The sequence below is a fragment of the Poecilia latipinna genome, unplaced genomic scaffold (genome assembly GCF_001443285.1).
Source record: "Poecilia latipinna isolate Pla-1442-1.1 unplaced genomic scaffold, P_latipinna-1.0 Scaffold396, whole genome shotgun sequence".
NCBI lineage: Eukaryota > Metazoa > Chordata > Actinopteri > Cyprinodontiformes > Poeciliidae > Poecilia > Poecilia latipinna.
Window position 1 is genome coordinate 252,387 of NW_015113012.1, and position 24,282 is coordinate 276,668.

At 38.6% G+C, this 24,282-nt stretch overlaps 1 protein-coding gene across 1 annotated transcript in view; it reads left to right on the plus strand.

Moving 5' to 3' along the window:
* The window catches only part of kiaa1549lb (KIAA1549-like b), a 71,970-nt gene that overhangs the window by 15,478 nt on the left and 32,210 nt on the right, over positions 1–24,282 (plus strand). Inside the window, exons 2-4 of the mRNA XM_015037146.1 lie at positions 15,165–15,524; positions 18,470–18,961; positions 19,044–19,159. Of these exons, the coding sequence (XP_014892632.1) occupies positions 15,165–15,524; positions 18,470–18,961; positions 19,044–19,159 (968 nt within the window). The remainder of the gene's footprint in view (positions 1–15,164; positions 15,525–18,469; positions 18,962–19,043; positions 19,160–24,282) is intronic.

Sequence of the window (24,282 nt, forward strand, 5' to 3'; positions counted from 1 at the left end):
ATATATATATATATATACATATATATATATATATACTTTTTTATACTTTTTTTTAAGTATTTAGTTTGTTCAGAGGACAACTGTTTTATGTCTCGTGCGCTGCAGACAGAAAACACTGGGTGATAAAAAATTCAATGTTTGTATCTTTTATTTTATTTTTTTGCTGGAATAAAGAGAAAACCTGGTTGTAAAACATTGTACGCAAAAACCTCTATCTGACCTTTTACTTACTTCATCTGCTACAATCAAAGGCCCTTTAAAATGACCCCGTTGGACCTTTTAGATTAGTGATGAACTTTTGTCCCACACATTTGGCCTTTTGAATCTTCCAAGTATGTTTTCTATACATCAGTGTTGCACTGGTGAGTCTAGTTTGAATTCACTTTAAAATTAAATGAACTCTGTCGTGAATTTGTGTTTTTAATTAAAAGGATGATAACATGTTTGAAACTTGAAATAAAAAAAAATATAGATAGTTTTATTAATTGGATTATATTGAATAAAGAATGTGGCAGATAATAATGATGCAACAGTATAATTAGTGTTAGTGTTTTGATTTTTTTGTCTTTATCTGTTTGTTTATTTACTTAGTTAAAAACAAAGTGTTAACTTGCATTAATAGTAACTGTTGGAGTTGGTGTGATTAAAGAAGAAAAAAGGCATAAATTGCCATATTTTTGTAGCCTGTTTTGCAATTCTTACAGGAAATGTGATTCATTTGATTGATGCTTACTAAATATTAATTGGAGACATAAAATGTTTTATCAATAAAAATGTAGGAAATAAAACAAGTTAAAACAAGCAACACACAAAAATACACAATTTGTCGATAGAATAAATCGTTGTTCTAGAAAATATCTGAATGTGTCATTTGTTTTTGTGTGGTGACCCCCTTTTGGTTGTGGGAATTTTCATCAGCCTCTTCCATCAGTGTATGTTTCTAATTGTCATGTAAATTTAAATACTTATTCTTTTGTTTGATCTTTTGTGTCCTCTAATTACTGTATGCTGTGGGTTTGAACAAATAAGTAATCAGCCATTAACACCATTACATCATGGCAGAAGGAGCACAGAGTATTGTGTTTTCCCACATTACAGAATAAAGAAACAACCAAAAAATAACTATACAAAAATATTTAACTTGACATTAGGAGCGTTTCCTTACCTTCAGATGTCACAAACCCCAGGTATGTGACGGCACTGACAGCACATTAGCTCACTGCATTCATCTTTGAAGAAAATATAAACAGACCATTCATCACCTGGCACGGGCCAGTGTCTGGTTTTCAGCAGAAAAAAAAAAAAAAAGGCTGCCGGTTTTGGCTCTGAATAAATGAGTGTTTCTCATTTTCAGCTTATAGCAAAGCTTTTGATACTGAAGCTTTACCCAATTCTCTGATTCAGAGAGCTCCCTCTGATTTTAGCTTTAGTAAAACAAGTTGGAGGCAGTCTTCCTGCTGCACAGATGTCAGAAACAGTGAAGCGTCAAGAGTAAGTTAAACTCACAGAGCACTGAGTGAATATTCAAACAATATTTAAGTCTCACGCAGCTAAACTCTGTAAGGACTTTAAATAATACTCCTTGGACAGAATCCTGGCTTTTGAAGACGCACACTTAAAACCTCCGTGCAATTCTCATTTAAAACTTTAAACGCTTTCTACTCAACACATTTACTTTAACTATGCTTGAGTGGATTTTTTAATCTCTGTTGCGGTTGATGGATTTTTATCTCTCGTTAGAGCGATGGAGCCAATCTTTAAGTCTTGAAATGAGACAGGCTGTTCTCCAGAACCCATTTCATCAAATCATTACTCACGTAATCAAGCAGTTGTGTAGCCGTGCCGCCTCTGGGGATTTTACCTTCTACATGCACACACGCAAAAGACCTTTCCATCTACTTGTGCTAGTGGCAGACGCTCACAATCCATGCTTTCAGTCGCCAACATATCCCATTAGATTGTGGCTGAACAGCGTCTAATTTAGAAAGCTTCGTTCAGCGTGAAGGCAGTCATGATGCTGCTACATTCTTAGTATTTGCCAAATAGTGCACCTGCTGTATATGTCAGCAGTGCCCTCCCAGTATGATTCTGACGCGTGTGCCCATAATAGCACAATGCCCTGGGGTTTGGTGCAGCTTAAGTTTATCTGTCTAGGTCAGGATACAGCTAAGTGCTGTACGATCTACAGACCATGGTGTCACACTAGTTTGTTTCAATGACCTTGTCACAATCTGCAGAATTAACCATATGCATGGGAGGCTTCTGCTCTACCACCATCAGTTTCATCACCTGTGCAGAGGATTCCTTTTGAGCATTACCATCAGCTGATCTGCAGCACAAAATGGCACAGATGAACAGATTTGCTTTTGAAATGCCCTGGATTCTTTCAAACACACCATCATGGATCATTTCAGTTTCAGTTCTGTCTAAGCTCTATAGGAGAATTGCTCAGTTCAAAAGGATTCGTACTCGAAATGTGCAGTGCATCTGGAAAGTGTTTACACCGCTTCACTTTTTCTACATTTTATGGTGTTACAAATTTGTTAACATTTCTACTCTGTCTTAATTGGGTATTTATGTGTATAAATTTGAGGGGGGAAAAAAAAAAGCATTTATTTAATACAATTTGGAATGAGGCTAAAACATAAAATGTGGGTGAAATGAAGCACTGTGAGCACTTTCCTGATACTCTCATGTGTTTATAGCCTGTTTGAAAAGATTGATGTCTGGAGAGTTTGGAGTCCTGTTCAACACGGGCTTCAGACATAGTCTTAGTTGCCATTCAGCTATTTAGCTTTTTGGTTAGCGTATTTTTTGAAGAATGTTCTACTTCTGTGAGAAAGTCCTAATGTCATGTAGGCGTCTTAAATGTCACAGTTTATGCTTTGCATGTAACAAGATAAACAGTTTAACTAACTTCGCCTGTGATAATCATGACATAATAGCTGATCTTTATAAGTAATTAGAATTAGCTGGCTTTAGAATATGTTTGCCTTAGATATTTGAGTGAAGCAGAAAGTGGTCAGGACTTTGTCAGCTGGTTTCTTGATATTACCTGTATTACATCAGTTTTTTTTTTTTTTTTTAAGGTGAGGTGGGCTGCAGCACTGTAGATGATCTAATATTTTCCTCAGGAGAGTTGTGGCTCTATAACAATTTCACAGATTAGAAAGAAACAGTTTTACTGTATAGCAGGAACAGGATTCTGTTCAGAGTGTTGCTGTCTACCTCGTTCTCCATGTGTCTCTGTTGCCTGCAGCGCTGCACCATTTTAGACGATCATTGAAGGTGAAGCAGCTCTCCTCAGGATACAATCATGAAACGAGTTTATTCACAGTAATTCTATTTTCAAAGGCTTAACCAAGTCAACGGATGCCATTCTAAGACACGGACAGCATCCAGTAGGGTGTGGACAGTAAATGCGTTACAGGTGGGACTGTTCGGACCATACAAGAAATCAAAAAAAGTTCAAAGTTTAAAATGTGTTTGTTGCGAAGGAAGACAACTAATAGGTTTAAGTTCAGAAGTAGAGTCAGACTAACATTGGAATTCTGTTTTTTCCTTGTTTATAAGACACCAGATTGTGGCAGAACAAATCAAAATGGACCAGGCCATGCAGTCTTTGCTGTATGCACTTATGCCAACATTTATATGATGCAGTAGATACACATACTTGTTCTACAGCATAGCTGTCCCATTTCTAATTCTGAAAGGACCGTGTTCAAAAGACATATCCTAGCTGAGCTCCTCATCCTGAATAGATGGCGTCCAGGAAGACGTCTATCCTCTTAGCTGTTCTGCAGTCTGTGTGTAAATCTGATCAACAATCAGACTGGGAATATGTAAGAGTTTGGTGCCAAAAAAAAGTACAGCAGATACAGTAGATTATTTCATCACACATCTTTAGTGTCTGATTGTCCGGATTGGAAGAGCCCTTTATTTTCTTAAAAAAAAAAATAAATAAATAAATAAAATTATTAAGAGAAACCATATCTTTGCATAATCCTGCAATTATTAAGCAAAATCTAATATACTGTACATTGAACTTAAAATTTCCTCCTTGTATTTTTTTAATTTTTGATGATAAATGCAAATCTATACTTTCCATAAAGACTCTACATGTTGAAACTAGATGTAAATGATTACCTGCCCCCTCAGCTGTGCTTGGGTGTTGAGTGCAATGAGGTGTATGCTCTTCTCAACATAATAACTTCCTAAAAATTCCAGATGAAATATTTGCACACATCTATTCCCCTCCACCCCCACTGTTCTGCCCCCCCCCCCTCCCCCCCCACACCGCCGCACACACACATCCTTGTAATTCTATCGATTTGAGGGCTTTGTATTGATTTCCATTTAGCTTAGTAACTTCATTTATGCCTAATCAATCATTACTGTTATATTCACAACACTAACTTTAATCAAAATTTTATTGACACAAAACTAGCAAAGCTCAGTACAATCAAAAAAATGATGATGACCAGATACATTTCCCCCCCTCCCAAGAAAAACTTCCCTTTTTCTTTAAATGTGTTCTTTTTTTGTAAGTACACGTTCACAATCCAGAAAGTTTAACGTCATGCCATCATATTTCACTGTTAAATAGCAAAATACGAGTCTGACATCAAAGCAAATATTTTCTGCTTTGATGTCAGAAAAAATATTAGCGTGTCTGAGCTCACTCCAGCTCAGCTTTATCTGAATGATCCGTGTGCAACTATTGTTTTTTTTTTTTCAAAACAAAACACCAAAAATATTTAATCCAGTAATGCCACAGTTCAAGTTGCATGAAGCATGTTTTGCAACTGTTGTGACAGGCTAAAAGAGTTAGATTTATGGTTATAAATTCTGCAATATGCTGTTTAAAAGCCCTTTGTTTTCCTAGCTGTTGTCATGATTAATGAGCTCCTAATTGAATGTTTGTTTTTAGGAGTGAAGCGTTATTACATAATTACTTCTAAATCATTTAATTGCATGTCAGTTTTAAAATTACAATTAAAGCTGCATTGTATTGCAGCAGCAGCATGAACTAACTAACAGCGGCCCTGCAGGCAAATGGTTTTCACAACCACAGTGACATAAATTAAACCTTTTTCACAGCGGAAGTGTTGACGTGTCGTAGCAGGAAAAGCATTAGTTTAGTTTTTTAACTACTGGAGACCCTGCAATAACTATTATCTATTCAAAGCGTTAGTCCTCTCCAACTCTGTGGTACAGAGGATATTGTCAAAATTCGGGTCTGCAATTGATTTTTTTTGGTATTTGTGACGTATCGGCCTCAGAGGCTGCTGCAGTGTAAAAGTTTTCCATCCATCTATACCAAGGTGCCAATGCTTCTTATAGTATTTTTAGAACAACCTTTATGTACACGCAACATAAAAAAAAATAATAATCACCATGACCTCTATAGCAACTATCTGCCTTAGACTGAATGTCTACAGCTTTCTCTTCTAGGATTATGCTCGTCTTCATTCATTTTTCTATGAACTCTGACTGCCTTTTATGTTCTTGCAGAGGAAAATCAGCAAGTATTTTACAAACAGCATTTTGCATGACGGCCAAAAAGTTTTTTTTTGTTTTTTTTATCAGACTAGAACACCTCCTTCCGCATGTTTAGTGTGGCACTTACAGGACTTGTAGCAAACTACAAATATGTGTTCAAACCTCTGAGCCCCTATACATTTCCACTCAATTCACAATTATGCACTGTAGTTGTGCACTGCCTTGTCTATCAAGTAAAACCGAAGATAAAATATATAGAATTTGGACTGTAATGTAATAAAATGTTAAAAAGTTCTGAATACTGAATGCAATGTATGGTGTCATATTTGTAATCCATCAATGATCTTTGGAAACTTTGATTCCTAAATCCCTGTGAATCCTATAGCCAGAATAAGCTACTTTGTGGCCCTTTGCTGTACTGACCCCAGATTACAAAGCTGTGTGACAGTATTAAAACGATTTTGACATTCTTGTACTTGACTCTAATGTCGAGTTCAGGGGGGAATCCTGGAGGCTTACCAGACTTATCCCACCTTATTATTTGTCATGGTTGTCCTCCCTCTTTCATAGGCCTCAAACTCACTACTTTGTGGCACACTGTCAGGGAATAAATATGATTGTGATTCGAACAGCTTTCAGAGGTTTATAGTTTTCAACATGGGAACCATAGTGAGTCAGTTGCGAGGTTGTGTACATAATTGAATCAAAATTATAAATATGTTTTCTCTCTTTTTTTTTGGTTGTCAGCTTCTCCGTTTGTTGTGTTTTTACTTGTGAGACGCTGAGTGACACATTTAATATGAATGCTTTAGGGTTTATGCTGTTGCACCATCCAAATAGAAATAAATATACTCTCTTTATACAGAATTTAGGCACAGTGACTTTGTTTTTTCTCTTAACTGGCCTGTAAATTGTCGCCATGGGTTTTTGTGGTAATTCGGAGTGGAAAGAATGATCTGCTCTGACAGCATCAAGCCTCTTTATTCAAAAAATACCGCCTAGCGGTCGGGGTTTTGCAACTACATGAGCTAGGTGCAATGTCTGAAAGTCTAGAATGAATGATTTGGTTGCATTAGTTGACAATGTGAGGTTAGGTTTGCTTTAATTGTGCACGTTTTGGATTTAATTTATAATCGCAATCACTTGGGGGACAATAATAAGGTGGGATTAACTAAAAAAGTTAACTAAAACAAACAAAAAAAAATTCTTCAAAAAGTGTTTTGGGGACTTGTAGTTATATCGCTGAAGCACAACTGGTCCGACGGGGACAGAGACAGGAGATCAGCACAGGGCAAGTACAACACAACAAGTACAGTCAGCATTCTGCCACACCAAGAGAAGAGCTTTGATTTCCTTTTGAAGTCTCTCTGAGGGTCCAATTAAACGGTCAGACAGAGGGGTATGGGAACGTCTCACCAATGACAGCAGAACGGAGAAGTAGCGTCTGACCACGCTGAGCTCCACCTGATATGACAGCGCTCTCATGTGTGACATCTCACCACAGACACCTGAGGGCATTCTGTGTTTTTGTTATTTGTTTAATACTTTGCTATGCTCTGCTATGTTTTGTGCATATCTGAAGTTTTTATGAGTTTTATTGAGCAGGTAGGTTGGAGGTATGGATGTTAAAAAAATACATTAATCCCACTTCAAAAATGGTCTAATTTGGATATTGCACATCTTCTATGTTCCCAGTAAGACACCTTGAAATTGCTAATTTTCTCCTTAGTTGGAGTTATTTTTAATCCAGTTGTGTGTTTTTTACTGTTTGGTTACACTTCAGTATTTTGGATCATCCGTCCAATTTTAATATCAGACAAACATCTTTTATTCCTTGGGCATCATGTACATCCTACCATTTTATTGTTCCTTTAAGTTATTTTAAAATCATTTTCAAATGCTAAGCTAGTTATGACAAACATCTATGCAAGCGTAGATTAAAATGTCAAAGTAACAGTTATTTGAAGTTACTGTTTTAGTTTTACATTTTCTGTAAAACTAAGAGATGGCTCTATGACCCAGTTTTTTTTTTTGTTGTTGTTTTTTTTTAAACGTTTGGTTTTATTTCATCTGTGTAGCATCTAACACTTCACGCTGCGTTTACGCCGGCAAGCTGAATCTGGACCTCCTCGTGTTCAAACACACTTTCACGTGTCTTTTCCCAGACCAAACCAGTCACAACTGAGCCTGCTATGTAGGCCAGGCTGATGCGATCAGACTGTACAGAGCAGCACAGTTGTCAGATGTTCATTGCAGTTATCTGTTTCATACCTTTCCAGTTATGTCAACATTTATATCTTTCAGGCTTTTTCCCCTCTGCCAAAGTACCACTTTTGATAACAACAACAACAAAATGTCATTTACAGTATGGGGCATTTGTGTTTGCCTTATTCATCATTTCCTGTCACTATCTGTTGCCTTTTCTCAACAGCCTGGCATGTGAAATGGCTGCTGTAATTTCCCAGCCCATCACCGCCCCGAGCATGCAGTGACGCTTCTACACTTGTCGCCTGTTCGCTTTGATATGTATGTCTCCATTAGGCAGCTGTTAGCCCTGGTTTGACACAGCCTCCTCTCTGTTCATTTATCAGAAGATATCAGGAAATAGGTAGGATGATTATGGAATTCTTGCCGATCTATTAAAAACATCTCTGGGAGCCCAGTTTTGTCAACAAATAAGCATCTTATTTCTTGCAAAAATCATGAGAATTACAACATTTATATTAGAAAAAAAAAAAAGAAGAAGCTGAAAGAAATGAAATCTAATGCATAGATTTCATTCCTGTGAAATTTCCATTTGTGAGTTTCTACCTTTTCTTTTATCTCTCGATTGAAAGGTCAGCTTTGCCTTTGGACATGGTGTAGGAAGTAAAAAAAAAAAAAAAATCTTATCTTTACTGGTCTGCAATCACCTGAAGAAGCTCTCAGAGGCCTCTGACTTTCAGTCATCATGTCTGGCTCAATGAGGTTCTTTGGATCACTTCAGTCATCAAACGAATATTCTGCTCAGGCGTGCTCCTACATGTCTATACACAATACATCTGTAGAGATCAGTGTCAGTGGCACACAGCTTGTTTTACTCACCACAGCTTTTCATTTTATTGAGTACCTTCAACCTTAACGTATATCGATTTTGCATGAGATAATTAAGTGGGAAATGTTTTATCGGGTAAACAGGTGGTAACTTAGTCAAGTCGTTAAGAATCCTATACAAAATTCTGTCCTTGCATAAACAACAGAAACTTGTGCAAAGCTTCTTTTTTTAAAAAACAGAGTCTTGTTACTGAGAAATAAATGATGAATTTAGTTCTTTCTTTAGCTGGAAAAACTACTCATCATCTATGGTCTCTTCATTGAACCCAAAGCAGAAAAACATTAATGTTCTGCTGACTAATTTACAGCAAGATCCTTTTGATAATTTGATCCTTTCTGCTCAGCTCTAACTTTTGCTAAGCGATGCAAAATTCAGAAAAATTCTTGCTATTCCTTTTTTCCCGGTTAACCAGATTCACAATAACCGGTAAGAGTGAACTCGAGGAGATTGTTGAAGCTAAGTCAAAAGGTGCTTTAACAAAGTAATTTAAGTCTGTTCTCGTTTAAGCATACAGATCATTGCTGCTGTGTATTTCTGTAGGTTTTCCTCTAACCATTACGTTTGTTTTTTCATTTCAATGATACATTTAATATGTATTTGGGATGACAAAAGCCGGCATTTCCTCACTAGCATGTGAGCTTTTGAGAGTCATCTACTTGAGACAATCAGTTTTTCTTTTTTTCATTTGAGTCTAAAATGTATTACTTTTTACTGACACTCTTTGGATCATCGAAACCCAGAAATGGAAGAGGACACAAAGATTCAGGGAACCACACCTTTATTTGTTTGTTTGTTTTTTTTTCATAAAAAAAAGAAAAATAGACAACTTTATCAAACTTTTATCTAAAGTTGGATTTGACTTTGACAAGAGTGAACGCATATCTTCATAAATCTTCAAAAAATGAAATACATTTTGGTTGAATTTCACTTTGCTGTTTTTTTTGCTGAACTAATGCCAAATTAAATCCAGCTTCATTAGTCACAGGCATCTTGCCCTTTGATCTGTAGGTGGTGCTGCGTTGCTCCAGGCGGACACATCAAAGCTTACCTGGCGTTTTCTTTGACTACACTCCACTGGCCTGTTTAGCTTGGAGAAAAATAAGCAGCTCTGAAGATGCTAGTTCTTAAACCAGTCTTAATCCCAACATTACCAAAGACGCAAAAGCAGCTGGATGCCATTTATGGGTTTCCAACATGTGATAGAAATTGTGGGATTACACAATCTCTCCATGCTGACCTTTGTATTCGCTGAACGGTCTGAGAAATCTGATATGCGATCCCTTACCTGAGCCCGGAGAAAGAATGTGGACGCTGTCGCTTCCAAAAAAAGGCTTTGCTAAAAGCCAAGAATTAGAGGACTGTGAGTATGCTGTACTCAGCCAGGCCCAGCAGTGACAAACAAGAAGAGACTCTCAATGGGATGATTGGTCTAATGCACCACACAGAGGTGCAAATACAGGAGTAAATGATTGTAACGTTTAGTTTAGAGAGCACAGTGTACCATCCATAATTTCATGACTGGGCTCATCCTACTTGACATGACTATGTTTTTTTTTTTTTTGCTTCTATATGACTGAAACAGGTAGTGAGCTCCTTGTATTTGGAACATTTAAGAAGAGATGTCTATAATATGACTAGAATGCAATCTTTTATTTTATTTATTTATTTTTTTTCCCCGCCGAAACCCAAATAATCCGAGTTTTAACATTGGAACATGGGCAGCAGAGAACATGCTCCATAAACTGTAATAGGAGTGGACATGACTGCAACAACATAAGCCTTAATAACTAGAGTGTCCTGAGCTGCTTCAGCACAGGAGTCACTCTGTTGACTTGTCAGGCTGAAAAAGTGGCTGCATGTTCATCTGGAGGGAAAGGAAGACGGGGCAGGAGGAAGAGAGAACGATGGTGAGAGCAGCTCTTCCTCTGAGTCACTGTTCTGTTTGCTGTCACAGAGTTTTTTAGTTTTTTTCCCCACATACCCCATCATTAAACCCCCCCCCCCAAAAAAAAACAACAATGCATGCAAAATGTGTTAATGTAGACAGAGCATTTACAATCCCTGTGTATATTTTTCTTACTAATAATCCTTTGGTCATAGCATGTAACTGAAAGTGAGACAATTTGTTTGCCTTCTTTATTTGTTCCTTTAAATCAAGGCTAAAAGCCGACCTCTGTAGCATTCCTTTCAACCGATCATCACTGGAACATTGGTTAATCAACGCACATCGGATATGTTGTGCACTGATGATTTTGATGATGGCACTCAATAAAATCTAATAATTGTTACTGGTTTCAACATTGGTAACTGTATGATGTTTTTATGACTTTTTCTTTTTGCATTTTATGAAACACTTTGAACTGCCTTGTTGCTGAAAAGTGCTGTACAATTAAACTTGATTGATTGATTGATTGATTGATTGATTGATTGATTGATTGATTGATTGATTGATTTGACCACTGCAGAGCTTTTTCTTGTTCAGAAATGCCCTAAGCATAAGCAACATTGAATTTCAGGCCAAATGTTAATAACTTACTAGCATTAAATACCACATATGACATTTCATAACAAATGAAAAACCGAGAAAGTTTGTAAAACAATGTCCCCAGATTTGATTGTTGCACAGGGATGTAATGGAAGTTGTTGAAGTAACAATTATTAGTTGTGGTCTTCAAAACCTGAAATTTATGGAAGTGTGGAGGAAGAAAACCACTGTTGAATCCAGTGATATGCATAACCTGACAGAGAAGATCACCAACAAGCTAAACACATTCTGGGTTTGGATTCTGGGTTCTTTGTGCATGGAGTTTGAATGTTCTCCCTGCACATGCGTGGGTTCTCTCTGGGGACTCCGGATTTCTCCCACAGTCCATACCATGAATTGTTCTAGGTGTGAGTGAGTGCATGTTTGTTTGTCTTTTGCTGCCAAGTGATGAACTGGTGACCTATGCCAGGCCTGTTGCCCAATGGTGGAATAATGATGGAATATTTCTGTTTCTAGATTTGTAGAGCTGGTATTAAAATGCTCCAAATGATGTGAAACCCTGTTTGCAGCAAAAGAAGACTCTGCACAGAGTTTTCTGAGAGAGGGCTCATGGAAATGCACACAACACTTTTCATTTCTTTTTTCTTTTCATGCTCTACTTTGTGATGGCCTATCAGATAATATTCCAATAAACTCCACTCGGTTCATAAAAACATATGCAGAAAAATTAAAACGTTCAGCCTGTGTAACATACTTTACAACTATCCTGTTGGCCCAGTGGTCCATCTCAGCCACAACCTCCAGGTTTTTCTTCTCCAAGCTTGAAACCAGATGAAAATGCATACGTTCAGCTGCATTAATTTATAATTTCAAAAGAACAACAGCTCAAAGCAGTTGCGTGTGGAACTGCTTTTCTATACGAGCCACTGCGTAAAATATACTTTTGAGGCACTTTCCATTAAAAAAAAAAAAAAGACAACAGCTCGACCCGGCCTCTTCAGCGTGTTTCTGCGCTCGCAGCGGACCGTTAGGCTACTATTTGAATTATACTGTCTTGTTTACTGTTTTCTGCACATGAGAGAACAAAAACAGCTCAAAGCAAAAAGAAAGTGTGTGCATAATAAGAGTGGAGCAGTGCAGGCACCACTAGTGTCACGTCTGCGCCCTGGTAGCATGAAGATAATGCTGGCTGCAGAGGGGGTGAAATCAGTGTGAAAATGAGTTCTGTGGTTTGGGTCTGCTAGTTGAAGAAGGTTTTAAATACAAGGCAGGGTCATAGAGCCTTCTTTTTATTAAAAAAAAAAAAGTACACTAAAACCAAGTGTTTTGTCATGAATAAATGACCTGCTGATCATACATAAATTTCTTTCAGGAGCCTGTGGTATTGGGTGTTGTGCTAAGAGTAGAATGGATATTTGTATTTAACGGCGACCAATTATTTCCTGCTTATAACAACTGTGTTTAAATAACAGATGCTTATCTGTGTGAATAATTTCTGACACACTTAATAAAGGGTTCCACTGATATAAATAAGAGCGACTGACCGAAGATATTTACAGGCACTTTAAAATCAAAACTAAAGACGGTTTGATAAACTTGAGGCCTTTGTGGAAAAGCTGTATTCGCAATGAGATTCAATTGTCAGAAGTGGACATTATTTTCTTATTAGGTGACTTCAGAAGGAAGATGACTGCACACATTTTTCCTTAGGAGTGTAAAAGTGGCGTGAAAGTGAATGTATTTAGATTTATATCTGTAAAACCTTGTTAGTTCACTTTAGCTAAACTGTGTTGGTACAATGATTAAAATTCCACGGTTTTCATTTAAAAAAAAAACATCAGCATAAATACTTGCTGTCCATATTGTGTTTTAATACATTTTAAAGACAAAAACAGTTGTTTAGATTACTTTTTTTTTAACCTGCAAACTTGGAAAGAAATGATATTTTCATACTCAGAGAGCCTGAGTTCAATCATGCGTCACCTCTCATTAATTTCTCTTTAATTCCCAGTTCATCCTTTAATTCCTCCTCTCTCCTTTCATCGGCACGCCTTGTCCTCTTGTACGCTGCCGAGAATGTTCCCTTATGCTCCGTACCGCCAGAGCAGGTGGCAAACCGCAGGTGAACCTCACACCTCCACTTGCGCTGGCGTCTCTTGCATACAGTCACACTCATGATGCCGCTGGGCTTACTAATTGGCTGTGGAAGATCTCACTGACCTCTTTGTGGCCTTCAAGTAGGACTCGTGTCCTTTGTTAGTGGTCATTTTGTGAGTGCGTAATTGACATTTCTCTCCACATCAACAGCTCGTGAGAGCATATTCAACATTTCGAAACGTGAAAAGCAATTTAGCTTTTCACATTTTGACTAATTAGAGATTTATGAAACAAATCGAATAAAGCCGGATCGTCTTGCAGACGTTACAAGGTTTCCTCACATACCATTGCTCACGTCTGCTCAGAGACGGCAGTTGTACATGAGTGTGTGTGAGCTGCTGCGGCTCAGCGGTGGAAACTTGCTAAGGGGGCGGCAGATGTGACACGACTGCTAAGTTTTCAAAATGGAAGAAAGGAACCCTGTTTGGTCGAGTCGATAACGTGCCACAAATAAGGGCAGCTAAGAGGACGTAGAAGGACGAAAGACAAATCCACTTTAGCTGGATTCAGTCTGGTAATCACCACCAGCGTCTTGTTGTTAGTTTCTGCTCTCCACTTCCATCGTGCTACCTATTTCTGAGCTGTGATTTTTTTTTTTTTGCAAACGCAAACAGCTTTGCGCCGGGAGTCCTTTTTGTGTGTTTTTTTAGGAAGTCATATTTCATATGTCTGCAATCTCTTGAATAATTCCATTTGTTCTACTTTGAGGATCGCCTCTGTTTTCTTTGGTTAGGGAATGCACCACTGTCTGCCCTTGGTATGCTGTTGGGGAAAGTCAGAAAAATGCATTTACACCCCAAACCTGGGCCGAGAGCAGTGTTTATGAAGGTCTTAACATTTGCACAAGGAAAAAGAAATATTTCAATTGTTCAGTGCACCAGAGAAAACAACTTCAAGTAACATTTTATTTTGTAGATCTTTATAATAATGTTAAAAAATAGCTTTGACTACAGCTTTGAGACATTCCCCATGAAGACAAAAATAAGAAATGAACAAAGTGAGAATCATATTTAATAGAAGAAAACCAGAATAAAATGAATACCATTTGATTTTTTTTTTTAATGTTTGCTTGAGTGCTTGGTCAAACCACAAATCCTCCCTCATCATAGCAGTGGTTAAGCAAAAATACCTGCCAGCCTCGAGTAACACATCTTTTGTACCTTACACGGTTCAGTGCTTGTCCCTGTGTGTGTGAAGGGGAGAAGATGAGCTGCTTTTGCTTTGTCCACAGTGACACTGGGACACTTGCTTGTTAATTTGAAAATCCTTTGAGGCAAAATGTTGTGTATATACAGTATGTAAGGAAACTTTATGCTGGCATTAAATCAAGATTAAGGCAACACGATGCGCTAATCAGGCACTTTTTCTATGCACTGACTTCAGATTTTTTAAAATTCTTTATTGAGGACTATGATGGAAACAAACTCACTCATGTTACCTTCCCAAAAAATTGGGAAAATAAGAGCTAAAGGGACTTACAAAATGATTATTAACTTACCAAAGTTAATGTTTCTTGCCTTAATTTGATTTTTACTAAACTCAAAACAAAATTCCTCAGAGATCATGTTCTCCGTTGACATATTTAAAGGCTGAAAAATGTCGATTTTCAGACAAGGGTCAGAGTTAATCAATGTAAAATGGACGTGTTTTGATCTGTGGTTGTTATCCGTTGCATATTTATGGAGGAGTATTATATTGTATTGTAATATTGTAAATTGTAATTTTCATTTATTTTTACCTTTAATACATTTTTGGGCCAGTTGACACCTATGAAACGATAGAGAAATAACAGAGAACAACTTCTAATCGAACTAATAGAACCGATAGCTATACATAGTGTTTAGTGGTGGATAAGTGGACTCACAATTGGCAAATAGGGCTATACATAAAAGTAAAAATAATCTTCTCTTTATGCTCTTTTTGCAGAAAAATCCACCTATGATGCCTCTGGCTCCCCACCGAGGAGCTCCGCATTCACAAGTCCTCATGTCCAACCAGTGGCTGAGGTGTCAGCGACGGGGGAGGTGCCTTTCCAAGTGGTCCACTCGGACAGCAACGCGGACGGAGAGGGTGAAGGTTTATCGGGACAGCCGGCTTTTTCCTCCATCCTAACTGTGATGGCAGGAACCGTCAGACATCCAGTGAGCCTTGATCAAAGTAGAACCTTGCCAACTATCAGCAAGGATGATACACTCACCACCCAATGGCCTTCACATAATTCCAGCCAAGATTCAGACACGTCCTCCTCATCATCGCCAGTCGGAGACGGCTTCAGAGCGCGCCCAGGTCTGATTTATAGCCGTTCTAAGACATACCCCTACATACCATGCTTCCAAGGCATTATGTGTCATTTATAGATGGAAAGCCGAACCTCTCATCATTTCAATTTTATCATTGACATCGATGTCGACCCAGCACCATCTCTCTTCTTTGTGCCGTCATTCTTGTTATCTGTATTTTTCCAGTCGTCTTCCACTGAGCAGATAAACAAAGCTCTTTCATCTCAGGGTCAGGGGAGTGCGTCCAACACAGCCTGCTTCTCAGATAGAGGTATCAACGTTATTACCTGCTGAGCCTCGGGCTTGGGGAGACAGCATTAGAACGGCAAAATCCACCACTTATAGGGTTGGTGACCTACAGTATATGTTGTTTAATGGGATACACAAAAACGCCACAAGCGAGTCATCAGTGTTCCCAAGCAAGCCCCGCAGAGAAGATAGCAATAAATTGACAAACAGTCATTTTGTCTTACTTGGGCCAGTGACCAGCACTTTTTATTCGACTCCAAACAATGGTCTGAATCATTTAGCTAATTTATGTGGACTCATTCAAAATCCGAACATAGGCCTGAACTCTGTATCTGCTGATAATCTTAAAAACAGCTCTCCAATTTCATCCAATCAAAGGAGTCATGCAGTTCAGAGGCAGCAGGGAGTTTCACATAATCCCACATCAGCACTGCTGTCTGCCAGTGCTAAAGGCTATTCACTTTCTAGTCATGTCACACAGCAGATGTTATACCGAACAGCCTTTATTAGGAATCAAGACAAGACTATAGCTGATAGTCACACTTTATCCTGCAGAAGCAGCAAAGCCATGTCATCAGTCATTTCACATTTTGGCAATCCAGCTGTGACACCAGCAACAGCCTTCACAACCAGCAAATTGTTTTTTGTTTTTTCTTCCCCTCCCAATCTTTATCGGATCGAAAGCCTCCCTCTCAAACCACAGCAGCCAAGCCGGCACAAACCCACGTTTCGGTGGCGTCCTCCTAAGAGGACGCATGATCTAACCCTGGTGATTTACTGGCGGCAGCAGGTCAACACAGTCCCAGACTTCCTGCTATCAATATAAATTACAACCGGGGAGAGATAGCGGGGGCTGAGCTGGGATCTGCTTACGTGCCATCTCACCTGAATAACTCACTTTCACTTACTCAGCTGAGACCTGAGCCCGCCAACGCTTTCGCCCCGTCCGCCTGGTCCACATCAAAGTCAGATGCACCGAGAGATGTTGAGGAATTTGTAACAATAACGGCACTTTCAAGGATGTAGCCCACACAGGCTGGACAGCTCTAACGATATTTACACCCAGCAAAAGGGCAAAATGAAAAAAAAAAATCTCTTTATGAGCAGAGAGGGGATGCAAGGAAAACAACCTATGTGACTGAACATTAAAGTGTTAAATGGCAATCTAGAAATCTGAATAAAACTCAATTCACTTGGACTCTATGCAGAGAGGGTGATTTTGGAGCAGACGTCCTCAAAACAAACTCCTAAAATAAAGTCCCTGTTGAGGATCCTGCTTTAACCTCAACTTCTAGAAGATCAGAGGAATAAGACGACTTCCAAGAAAGAAAACAAAATCACATAATGTCAGACAAGTCGCATAAAAACCAGTCTTCGAAAGACTTCCACCAAAGTACCAAAAGTATGTATGTTACTCCCCTTTTTTCCAATAGAAATGAAGAGTCTATGATGATCAGAGATTCAGCATTTTACAAGACAGGGCAGTTCACAGTCTTCTGTTTTTTATGACTTCAAAAGACACCTTGCTTTTTTTCTTCTTTTGTTTTACTAAAGACAGTAGCAGAAAGTCTTCTGCTAATTTGCCCTCACCTGAAAATTTTGATCGTGTGTTAAAACCTGTTGATTGAAAACCCTTCAATCGAATTCTATGCCAGTTATTTGTCTTGCTCTTTAGCAAAAACCCCTCCTGACACAAATGACACAAATTTTCTCTGCTGTGAGATCAATCACTAGCATGAGCAGAGAGGAATCAAATTCAATTTTGGGCCAGCAAAAAAAAACATTGCCTGAGCCCCTCCCTTTGCAGTAACTACCTCTTTTAGTGACAGACAGAACAGCGTGGAGACATCGAGGGCTATTTTCAGCTCTGGCAAAAAAAAACAAAAAACTAATGGCTCTGTATACCAAGTGGAAAGCCACCAAGCCAGTTCTGGTTCAAAGCAGTGCTTTTAAAGCTGGAAGCGCATCTAGCAGCTTTGACGGTGCTAAATCTAATTTAGCAGCAGATGGTTCATCACATGAACATCAAATACTGGAAGACAAACAAGAGCGTAATGTGCATTTATTGAATTTGGATGATTCAACAGCTGTCACCAGTAGTCCATTTCCAAAGTATCTGACCTTTGGAGAGCACACATTTTCTGCCTTTCCTCAAGGGACTTCAAAACTATAAGAACTAAAGTCCGGATTTGCCTTTGGCTCATCCTAGACCTGCCGTGTCTTCCAGTGGACTGCCGGAGTTATTATCGGAACTTCTGCTAAATCTGTCTGGAGTTCAGATGTGTCTCTACTCTTCTTTCCTATAACTACTAATTCTGAAATACTATCCCAAGCTACTCTTCTTGTATTGAGGTATAAGAGCATGAAGCCCCCATACTCAGTTTCCCCAAGTATGCATTTGACTCGTTTGTCACTTTTTCAAACATTACCTTTAATGCCGAACCAAAGAGGTCAGCTTTACAGTCTAACCCACTTCCTCCATTCTTATGCCAATCTCCATCATAGTCGATTGCTTTTCCATCACCTTCATTCTCTCTGTTGTCCTCCTCATACTTATAAAAAAAATCTCTTCAGTGTTTTTATTCAACTAACATATTCTCAACACCACCAAACTTACGCCCATCGAAAGTGTCATTCCTTTGGTTTTCACCAGCTTAGGTTCTGATCACTCACAACAAGTGACTGAGGCGTTTGTTCTTGCAGAGCCAGAGATGGATGATCTTACAGCTGGAACATCTAAATCAGTTGTGTCCACTTTCCCCAAAGAAAATGAGGTTAGTCTAAGCTCTTCTCAGTCAGACAGGGTGATCCTCTCTGCTGGGCCCATCGAGAACACATCTCAGGTATCACTGGTGACCCCGCAACACGATACCCCGACAGCCCCCGTGAAGCTCACCGCAACAACCGCGTCGCCGCCTAGGAAAACGCCCACCGCCACCACCATCACTACCACCACGCCTTCTGCGAAAGCAACGACGCCGTCGACCACCACGACCACTCTGCAGCCCAAACCCGTCACCAGAAGAACCACCACAACCATCAGGACTTATACCAGCAGAAGAACGTTCACGTCACCCAACCAAAGAGCGAACCCCCCGAGGGGGGTCACCGCCGTCTTCGTCTCGCCTTTCACCACGACCACAGAGGCTCCACAGCCACAGTGCAACATAACTGAGAGGTTATGGGTGAAAACAGGTGAACTCTGGAGAAAAAGAATCTCATTTCTCTGCCATGCTTTGTTTCCAAATTGACTTTTTTTTCTCTTTGTCTGTTTCAGTTGTTTCAATCTACGTAAGACGGAACAGGCTGGATAGCATTCAGAGGCAGAACTTGCGAAGGGGACTGAGTCAAGGCCTCAGAAAAGCTTTGAATGACACATCAGCCCAAGCACAGGTAAGAATGCTTATTCTACAGTGTGCAATATGACAATGTGTGCGTAGTTTTATATGTGTGTGTGTGTGTGTGTGTGTGTGAAAAAGTGTTTGGTGTTTGACTACAGACATTTAGAGATTTGTTACATTCACTGAAGTTGAAAGAATCTGCAGATCACACCAATAAATGATCAAACAACTCAAACACGATCACTGCGCATTATTGTGTGCTTACACCAGCCTCCTGTCTCCAAGGTCCTTTTTAGTTTTGGTGTTTGTCTATTAGGGACCTCCCTGACCTTCCTCATGCAAATGTAAAATGCCTGAGGTAGGGAGAGCAGCAGGAAGACCCCCCCACCCCACCCAGCCCTCCACGCACACTAAACAGCAGACAGAGCAACATCACTGATGTACATGACACTGATTAAGTCAGATTTAAAGGGGGGGGGGGGCAGCAGGGATGAAGGCGAGGTTAAACCGTGGCCTGTGGAGGAAGAAGCAAAGGTCAACAGGATGAAGCAGCTTTAAAAAAAAAAAGCTTTGGATGTGATTTACCAGATGTGTTCATAGAAAAGAAACGGCTCCCATGTAATGGCAATAGCAGGTTGGGAGTATTTAAATTTTTTGCAGAACTAAATCTACTTATGCTGATTTTTATTTTTTTTTTTCACTATTTGAGAAACTGTTGTTCAGTGAAGCATTGGTGAATCTTTCCTCATTTTACCCTTGCAAGAAAACTGGATGTGTGTGTAATCATACCAAGGACCCTGATGTAGGCTATTACAGAAGAGCTGAAGATTAATATAGAAATTAGGTTGACTGGCTCCCAGAAGACACAGTGGTGTCACAAATTTGAGTTACTGTACCAACATTGAAGATGATGTCGTTTATTTTTTTTATGGATGACCAGAGTCATGTCTTTATGAACCATCTGCAGCAATGTTGCTGTTATTGCAGCAACATTTTGCATGCATTGGATCTGGTTAAAAAGGAGGGGGAAAAAGAAAGTTTAAATGAAACCACTCAGTGTTTTCCCCAGTAAACAAATCCAGTGCATGCACAAAATGACCTTTGTGTTCGGATTAGCTTTTTGTGGAACGAATCATGTTTCCCAATGTGCCAAAAAGCATCCTATCTCCCCGCTCTCCTGCAGCCCTCGAAAACCTCCACTCCATGTGAATTTGTATTAAGAGCACCTCTTAACTATGCAAGGATATTACTGAACACAGCCAGATATATATATATATATATATATATATATATATATATATATATATATATATATATATTTTTTTTTTTTTGGAAAAAGCAGAGTTAAACTCGACAATGGGTTTAGTGTAGTTATTTCCTCCCTCCCCCTGTTTTACATTTTAAAAAAAAAATCTTGTGGATCAGTTGGATTCATTGTTTTTGTTTAATGCCAGTTTCCATATACAAACTCTCAGTGGAATATAATTACAGCAGCATAACTAAAGGGCATGGCTCAAGGAAAACAAACAAACAAACAAACAAACTTTCACTGTAAGCTTCAGGAAGGGGAAAAGGCCTATTCCTGAGAACTTGAGCTGGTATTCACAAGGACGGGACTCAAAAGCTAAAAACTCCCATCTCTTCTTATGCACAATCCTGGAACTACAAGTACTCTTATCACACGAATGCAAAGTTTCCAGTCTGGAAAATATTATGCAATTAATAATAACTATATTTATCAGGGGGACATTTTACATCCAGATTTTACAGGGAGCAAATTTAACGAAGCTAGAACTGCCAGGTAAAATCTCTTCAGGTAATTTATTTATCTGTTTGTCCTCTTGTGTCCAACGGAAACAAAACAGGCAGAGAAAAATAAAAAAAATGAAATAACAATGAAAAAATAATCATTCAAACATTCTTACTCACTGATCCTGTCAAGAGTGCTTGAACGATGCAATTTAACTACGTGCTCCATTTTTACTCCAAAGATTTTAAAATTTCAATTTGAAAAATAAACAGAGAAAACGAGAAAGATTTTCTCCACTACTAAATTTTAAGCAGTTTGTAGCAAATGTTAAAGTGCTTAAACAGTTGATTAATCTGGGGTCGTCCTGATTTGTTCAGCTCAATATTTAGTTTGTGTAAAAAAGGTTGAATACTTCAGGATGCAAGTAGTTCATACCAAACATTTTTGTCTGTCTTTACGCTAACAAACCAAAGTCACTGATTGTAAATGGAAATGTTTTACTGCAAGTTTGGGAATGTTTGGTTGGTAAAGGACACAAGTGACTCGCCAACATAACACCTTCCACTGTAAATAAAGTGGGAGTTTGCTTTTCTGTGGTGTTAAAAGCCTAAAGGCAACAACCTCAGTCCTATCTGAATATACAAGCAAATATCTGAAAGACATAATCAATACTTCCTTGAAATTGAACTATTAGACTGATTTAATTTAGAATCAAGGATATCAGTGTCATCGATTTTATCTATAGAGTGAGCTTTAATTTAGCTTATATTGTTTAATATTTCTGTAATAATGAAGTGCATTAAGTGTGAAAAACAATATCCCTCTGTCTGTAATAAGTTGCAGTTATTGTGGGCAGTGCTATACATTTTTTTTCTGTCTCTTTTTTATTTTTGCATTTCTTAACCCAGAAATAAGTGTTTCTGCCTCTACGTGGCTCCTGACTATGTGAAGCTCATGTTCTCCCTCAGTGTTTCTCGCTGGCCTTGAAAGGTGTTTTGCTTCAGTGCACTTTGGTCACCTATTTGAACAATGCATGTGTCTTTTATAGCAGCTGAAAGCTGGGGAAATTGCCTTTGCATTTAATTATAGACTAAAACGGTTGGGAGGAGGCAAATGTGCCAAGCTGATTCTATGACACAAGACTAAAGATTAAAAACATTTTGAAGAACTATTTTTTTAATGCCAATTTAAAGATCTACATGTTTTTTTTTTCTTTGCTAGTTGTTTTATTTTTCCATCTGTCTGTCCTACCCTTCACGACGGAAATAATAGGCTTGTTCCTAGTAGCACCTTCACATGGGTTGATCCTGAGAGGATGAAGGGATGATAAAGAGCTCTATTCATAGAGCTTGAAACAAGGCTGAATTGTGTGGAGGCAGAGTCGTAACTTTCAGCTACGGAGACAAGAGGCTCTCGGTGTTTTTGGCCTCTTCGTCAACGCGGGCTCATTGATGGGTTTCAATAGCAGATGTGAAGGGTTCTACCTCTCCTACGAAAACACCTAGTTCCATCGTCGCTCCCCATCCCAGCTTTTATGATGAGGAGAACGCAGGAAAAAGCCAAACTCTTCCTGATAAAACGCATCGAGGTTCTGTGTGTGTGTGTGTGTGTGTCGACGCACAAATGGAAAAGCAGACATTTATTTTTCAGCTCCAGCTTGAGCACTTAGACACCTGGTCTCATGACAAAAGCCATCTCTTAAAAGACTTGAGGAGTTAACAGTCTCCTTATCGTGATTCTTTTTTTGTTGCTCTTTGTCGTCCTCTCAGCAACCTCTCAGTTCTTGTGACATTTCTGTATCCACCGTCTTCTCCTCTGTGACTATCAGAATAGTTTTAAGAGACCTTGGTCTTTTTATTAGATTTTAACATTTTCAGATATCACAACTAACCGCTTTTACTAATTTAATTTGTCTTTATTTATTTATTTTTATTTGACTAGAGCTTGTATCACAGCAAAAAAAAAAAAAAAACAACAAAAAACTGATGTTTTGACACAATAGCATTTCCTACAACTCAAGTACTTCGTTACATTCTGGTGTAAAAACCCAAACCATTGCCCAGCAGTTGGTTAATTGGTGCTGTGGGAATGTGTCCATATTTACTCCACATCTCACGAGCTTGTAGTAAATATGGATATTTATGGGTAGGTATTAAAGAGCCCACTTGGATTTGATGGGGATGGAACACCTGGCTACACATTTTTATTCACACTGCAGTTAATACGCGAAAGGCTTGCTCGGATTGAGACGTCACAATTTTTCTTCGAAGAAGCACATTTAAAAACCGGTACATCACACATGAAAACCCTACAGATAACGCCAACACATTTTCAACTGAATGATGATAGATTTACTCAATGTACCTATTAGTGTATATCAGTGTGTGGCCTGATTTATTCTGTGTAGTCAAAAATGATAAATTACAACAGAAATGTTAGATCCCACACAGCCTGCAGGATTCTTTCATTTATGTTGTGAATAGAGGTACCAGCAGTTCTGTGGATAAACCGATTTGTACTGGCATTTGGTAACATTTAAGAGACTTGCATTTGATTTTTGTTCCCATTCTCTCTCTCAAATTATAGGCACATACGTTTAAGCGTAAAATTGGTATGTGATGTTTGGTCAGTATCCACAGTAAGCGAACAATGAAGCTGAAAACTGAGCCATTTTGCCACAACTGTGATTTTCCAACTCCATTTTATTTGTTGATGTTTTAGAATTAGCCTCTAAAACATCTGATAGCAGAATACAATGGCTCCTCAAACTGTTAACATTCAAAAATGATTTATTTGGTAATAAAAACACATCAAATATCACCACAAGAACAGCACGTCCACAGTAAGTGATGCATCATGACCTGGGGGTGTCTTTTCTTCAGATAGAGCTAAGGTTTTCAACCAGAATGGATGATGGTCTGAGTGGTTCAAAAATACCTGGCAAGTCTGCATTAACATGCTTTCACGTTTTGATAAAGTTTGAATGTATTCAGGTTTCGGTTCTAGTTGTTTTATTTTAATCTATGCAGGTTTTGGATCTGTACCCTTGTTAGTGTTTGGGTAAAATCATAGCAGTCTTTTTGTCCGTACAAATCTTCCCTTTGAGTTTTTATTACTTTACTGACGTGGCAAAAGAACTTCAGACAAATTCGATTTAATAATAGAGTATGTCTGCACCATAACAGTAAGAAAACGAATCCTCTAAAAGTGGGGATCACAGCCGTGCCTTCTACACTGCTAGCGCATTTTTAACTTAATTTTTTTATTATTTTTTTTTATTTTTAGTTCTTTTTAACTATTGAGCTGTTGTTCAAACCAATGAAGGGACATTTCATCAACTCATATTGCTTACATAAGTAGCTCTATGTAGAGCCATGAATTATGTCTGGTATATCTGGCATATCTCCTGTTTATATATATATATA